The sequence below is a fragment of the Rhagoletis pomonella genome, unplaced genomic scaffold (assembly GCF_013731165.1).
Source record: "Rhagoletis pomonella isolate Grant_MI unplaced genomic scaffold, Rhpom_1.0 Rhpom_scaffold_00006, whole genome shotgun sequence".
NCBI classification, from domain to species: Eukaryota; Metazoa; Arthropoda; class Insecta; order Diptera; family Tephritidae; genus Rhagoletis; species Rhagoletis pomonella.
The window spans coordinates 23,881,652-23,888,177 of NW_023458560.1; the positions used below are offsets into that span (position 1 = coordinate 23,881,652).

Genomic DNA, 6,526 nt, shown 5'->3' on the forward strand with positions numbered 1-6,526 from the left:
TAATGATTGTTCGTTATCTTTGAATCTACAGGGCCTAGCAAAAAGTGAAAATTGTATTACCTTTTAAAAGCTTCGAACCGTTTTGGAATTGCTTAATTCGTTCTTGAGATATATATGATTAAGTGGACCCAATTTTTTTTTTTTGCAAAAACGGTAAATTGCAAATATCTCAAAAACGGTACCATAAAATTAAAAATAACCTTGATTTTCGGAATCAGGGGGTGATTTTACATACGAATTTCATAACGGCGTCTCTGGTAAATTTTGGCCGTCGACCAGTGTTATTTTTCGTGATTGGGATAAAGAAACATATTTGGGTATTCACACAATTGGGATACGATTTGCACAAAACAAAAAAAACAAATACCCAATTTGTAGGAATGTGGTTAAAGAATGAACTATAAAAAACTAATCAAAATTAAATAACAACAAAAATAATATTTTAAAACTACTGCACATAAGTTGACTTTGATTACTCGGCCGTGCTATCATAGTAGCACTATGACACTAATATTTGACTTACAAACAAAATACGGGCAAGAATTTCAAAATTTCAACACTGTTTGTGTGAAATATTTTGTTTTTATCAGTATTTTTCTTTTAATCAATCTACATATGTTGAAATAAAAGTGAAAAAAATATATTTTGTCAATTTGTCATATTTTAATTTATTTCGAAAGGATTTTACCGAGATGAGCTCGTTTTGTTTTAAGATAGGCCTTCAATTAAGCTTTAATTTCACATTTTTTAAAGCCTCCAGATCCTACATCCCAGCCTTCGCTTTCACTGGAGGAATCTAAAATTATTTCTAGGTTGCTTATAAGACTTTTAGTAGTACTTGTTGAAGGCCCATCAATGTTGCTTGATATACTACTTGACCGTTTAGCGCCTGAAGCAAAAAGTCGGTTATTGTCCACACCCTGGTTAGACAGACTTACTGCCATACCTAAACAAAAGCGTCAGCGTCGTCTGTCTGTGAGAAAATTCTCATGCCCCTACAATTTGTATGAAGCATACCTAATGTGACCAACCGTACTTCTTTCGGAAGTACAGTACTTCTTTTCGTACTTCGAAGTACAGTCAAATGTACTTCTTTGCGATATTTTGTACTTCAGGAGGGAGATGATATAAATATTTTTGCGTCCAAAAGTGCTATAGTGATTCGAAAATTGTCGCTAACTGGTTACAGAATCTCCCCCAGGTCCTGTAATTCTCCGATCTTCTGGACGATCGTCACATGGGCTGGGCGATAAATTCGCTCAAACTATTAAAGTCGCCGGGGACCGATGGCATCATACATGCGCAGCTGCAAAGGGTTCTGAAGGTGTCGTGCAATTGGTTGGATCCCTCCTATTTACGCGAACTCCGTGAGGACCGGGTACATCCAAAGGCTTGGAGGCTTGCGTTCATCCCGAAGTACGCAAAAGCCTCTCATGTTTCCCCTAGGAATTTTAGAACTATCAGTCTCTTCGTTTTTATTAAAACCGCTTTTGCTAAAAATGCTAGAGAGACTGATAGACCTGTACATAAGAAACGAGATTCCTCGTGACTGTCTTTCAAGGGCTCAATATGCTTATTGCAAGAAAAGGTCGGTGAATACCGCCCTGCACACATTGGTAAACTGGTCAGAGGAAGCCTTCACGACCTACTGCATGGGCCTTCTTCGATATTGAGAGAGGCAATAGTCAAGTATATTCATAATCTGGGGGTTGAAACCAACCTAATAAGGCTTGTCTACAGTTTACTTCGTGCCAGAACTGTCGCGTTGGATTAGGCGGCGTCTACACACAGTGCAGAGTCAGTAGGAACACTCCAAAAGGTGGTGTTCTCTCTCCCCTGCTCGGGTTTGCGGTTGTAAATGACCTTCTAAAGGAACTGGAAAAAGTGGGCTGTCGGGTGATCGTCTATGTAGATGAGGTGGAACTTTTGGTTAAGGGACGATTTCTATACACCCTTCTTGATCTGGCTCAAGGTTACCTGAAACAGGTAACTAGGTGGGCGATCAACGGCGGCTGTCGAGGAAGCCTAACATTGAGGAAAGGGTGGGAAAGGTGTCGGTTGCCTTGTACTGCTGTAGGGGAGCTATCGGTAAAAGATGGGGTCTCTCGCCCGAATTAATTCATTAGCTCTAGGAAACCAGATTTAAGCCTATATTTTTTCAAGGTGCCCTTGTTTGGTGGAACGCACTAGAGAAAGCTACACTTGTAAAACAGGAATTAGCGGAGCATTAGGAACCACACCTACACTGGCGCTAGACATATGTACATATGTTGAACACAGCGCCTGCGAATATTGCAGACAGAATTGTCGCAGCGCGAACTGCTATTAGGCTAAGGGAAACCGGGCACGTCCTTTTGTGATATAAAAAAGGAAAGGAAGACGCTGCTCTGCTGCAGCAAATATTTTTATAGGGCACATTAAACCACGGTACCTCTCAAGGGCTAGTGATGGGTGTTCTGACAGGCCATTGTGCGATTGGTATACATGCGGTGAGACTAGGAATTTCAGCTGATCCTTTTGTATCAGCTGTCAAGAGGAAGATCAAGTGGAATCATCTCCACACTTTCTTTTAGACTGTCCAACCTTCGCGAGGCTAAGATGGAAGCATTTTGGCTCGCACTTCTGAACAAACACTGAGCTCTCAGGGATCGAAATCAGCCGCATTCGAAATTACGTAAACGGCTCGCGGCGTTAACTTAACCCAACCTAAGCCGTACTTCTTTGAGCTATGAAATAGTTGGCCACATTGAGCATACCGATACAACGCGGCGTCAACGCCGAACGGTTGAAGTTGGCTGTAGAAAACGGCGAAACTGTAATTTTCGTATTACACACAATCAAACCTATGGTTATTGTTGGCGTGATTTCTGCATTAGACGTAGCGTTGACGCTTTTGTTTAGGTATGGCACTTCGGCGTTAACGCAAGGCGTCAGAAAACGCTCCCCCAATGCTTTTTTTTAGGTACGGCAGTTAGAGCCATTTGAACAATATTAGAGTGGACTCTCTGCCCATGTACACATTCACATTCGCAAAACATTCGTATCATTTGATGCGAATGCGAAAGTCGAATGCGAATGCGTAAAATTATGCGAATCATTCGCATAACGAATGGGAATGCAAATATTCGCAACATCCCTGATGTGTATATAATTTTTTAGTACTTTATTACATCTTTTCATCATGACAATCTTTAATTTCTATACAAAACATCTTGAAATATTCCGTGGAGTCTGAGCACGGGGGCCCCTTGAGAACTCCGGATCCGGGGGAAAAAGTCCCCGATCCCCCCGCTCCTCTCGTCGGGCCTGCCAGTTTAGTTAAATAAATCTCAACTTAGAATTTCTGTTTTCCTCTCAGCCCAACGTTTTCTGCCTCTCCGTCATCGTGATGCCTTTTCCTTCGTTTTACTCTAAAAAATAGAAAGCAGCAGCACTGTCTCGAACCCAATATGTTTGTATGTACATACATATGTAGCTCATTCTGTCAAAGAAATTCAAAGTGGCAGGTTGTACCAACTTCACTTAAAATAAATTATTCGAAAAATGTAAGGTCCGCGGGATTTTGATGAAATTTCTATTTTAAGACTTTGAGCTGTTAATATGTACTTGTAAATGCAAAAAACCTCTATTTAGCAAAACTACAACGGCCTTAAACGCGCGCTATGCCCCGCTTTTGCTTGCGGAAATACTGCAAATATGTAAAATGTTCACAACTTAAAGTCAAAAGTCATTTAAATTAGACCTGCCTCATAACTGACACCCACAGCCTCTACAAATAGTTAAGTGTCTATTCAAAATTCAAAACACAAATAAATTTGTTGTCATAAACATGTCACTTGTTTATTTATTGTATTTTTAAATTTATGCAATTTATTCATAACGCGCGGTGTCAAACAAGCACACTAACTCGATAACTGACTACAGCTGAATATGTATAACTAACTGTTCGACATACGCATTTGACCAACTACATACATATCGACTAACTAACATACGTATGTATGTATGTACCTACATAACTACGGTGACCATTCGTACCGATTTTGGCGGGACAGTACCGATTTCGATAAAATTGTACCGCTGAATACTTTTTAAAAGTCTGGACGTATAAGTGTCTCGATATTTCATATTTATACCGATTAAATACCGATTTTCAGTGTTTTCTTATTAACTTATCAATAATCTTCCTGTACTCTGTCCCAAAAACAATTTTTCGTACAAACGTGGCAGCACTTTCCTTATCACAAAGAACACAGAATTAGGGGAGCCACAAACATAGTAGGGATCCTTTTTTTATGATCTTTGGTTATGTTTTATTCTGTCAAACTGGTACTCTCGCTATATTGCAGTTGTTATTCTTGTTAAAAAAAAAATTAAGTTCTTATAATTTTTTTTTATTTGTTAATTTTTTTTTTAATGAAACGATTCTAACTTGAATTTTGTGAAGTTATCAAAAATATACTAATTCCCTCAAAGAATTCATGCACTGAGAAAAAATCAGCCTAAAATTGGTAAATATTACCAAATTCAAACTTTAAAAGGAATCAACGTAATTTTTGGTTAATATTAACAATGCCTCCACACAAAAAAAATTTCGTACATACTTTATATTGAATAAAATGCGCGAACGAAAAATTATCAAAAATCAACGGTAGGTAAGTCCAAGCTACTTCGAACTTGCACTTTATTATACCAAAATTGATTGGGCTACAAACGTGCATGCTGAAAAAATTCTAAAAATATAATTGAAAAGTTTAAAACTTTTTTAAAATTCGTCGAAATTTTGTAAATGTTCTACAAAGTTTGAAATTCGGTTTAAAAGGGGTTCTTTATGATAGAAAGCTATATTTTCATATAAAATAATAAAAAAAATTTTAACAAAGAAAAGTAGCCAAAACTTGCTAAAATGTGTTTTCCCTATTTACATTATCGGCCCGTTTATATTGTGTGTATACATTTTTGCGAAAAATTTTCAAGTTTTTTTCTCTCTGTTTTGCCTTAAATAAAACTGTATTTTTGTAAAACTATCATGTCTTTTTATTCTAAAAAAATGTCATGTTAGGATTCGATGTCCCGATTTTTGTCCACAGAAAACTGGTCACCGTATATTTACATAACTAATTTATGTGCGCCTAAATATGAAGCTGACAATGAGATCATTGATTCTTTGGGGCTTTAAGCTTTTGATAATTCTACAATTATAAATTATTCAAGCCAGTGGCGAGGCGCACCCAAAAAGCAACAAACAGTACGACGACTCCACAGAGTCTGTGAGGCTACTTTGTGGTAGCAAACGAGCGTGTAGAGTGAAGTGAATGATTTTAAAATTTATTTTAATAGATAAATAAAAAAATCGCTTTTTTGTGTGTTTCAAATAAATTACATACATTATTTGATTTTTTGTTATATATTTTTCGATACATACAGGCGTAAATACATACATACATTCGTACAATGATTTATAAATAAAACAGTCTAAGAACCGATAGTTCGGCGATTTTTTTCATTTTTGTTTGTTTTGTTTCTTTTCTCAACTACAATCTACAACTATTAGGTACAGCAAAGAGTGAAGAAATAACAAAATTCGCTAAATTATTTTAGATGTTTAAATATTACATATTTACAAGCATACATATATAAATATGTGTGCTTTTGCAAGTGTGTGCTTTGTCTGTTTATCTTTTTCGCCATCGACCATCATCGCTTGTGTGTCGAAGACGCTCATAAATTAAGTGAAAGGCGCACCAAACGGCCTTTTTCATAAATACTTCTCTGCTTTGGCATTTTTTTATTTTTGTTTAAATAAATCTAAGTATTTTTTACATATATGCAAGTAAATATGCGTTGGCTTAAGTCTAAAATTATGATACTCTATGCATTTAACTAATGATCATATTGATGACTTCAGCTAAGTGTGTGTGTGCGTGTCCTCCTCCTTGAGACACCAAACAGCCTCTTTACGGGTCTAACTGGGAACTCTGGTAATGTTGAACTTTGCATAGCCGCAGATCGCCTAAAGCGAATCGGCTATCCAGTAGCATAGCTGCCATGCAGCCTTTTGTCGTCGCCGACGCCACCGCTGCAACTCCACCAGCAGCCAATGCCAGTTGCGGTGGCCATCTACCGCCGCTGCTAAATATATTTCCGGGTCATGCATTGTCTCCACCCAACCGCCTTCTGCTTTCGCTGCGGCGTGCAACATCTCTGAACGTCCAGCATTTGTCGCGATCTTTTCAAAATCGCTTCTGACGCGCTCTGCAAACTTGCACCAACGGCTTTTAGCGTTTGCGCCAACAACCGTCTACCTGCTCATGATCTCAGCAATGCTAAAACCAAGCGCGCGCTTCGGCCGCTCACCGCCCTCATTCGATTGCACGCCGCCCGAGGCGGAAAGGTCGAGTATGGGTGTTGTTGGTGCGCTGGATGTAGCCGAGCTACAGGGTGATTTAGTTAGCGTGCACGCCGCTGTTGACATCGACAGCTCATTGTACTTGCCGCCGCTCTGCTTGATCGCCGCCAGCTGCGC

General features: G+C 38.6%; 1 protein-coding gene across 1 annotated transcript in view; it reads right to left on the reverse strand.

Annotated features, from left to right (window-relative positions):
- LOC118741834 (protein odd-skipped) overlaps positions 1–6,526 on the reverse strand; it is a 9,896-nt gene that overhangs the window by 613 nt on the left and 2,757 nt on the right. The window contains exons 3-4 of the mRNA XM_036473808.1: positions 6,358–6,434; positions 2,836–2,951 (exon numbers count right to left, since the gene is read on the reverse strand). Of these exons, the coding sequence (XP_036329701.1) occupies positions 2,836–2,951; positions 6,358–6,434 (193 nt within the window). The remainder of the gene's footprint in view (positions 1–2,835; positions 2,952–6,357; positions 6,435–6,526) is intronic.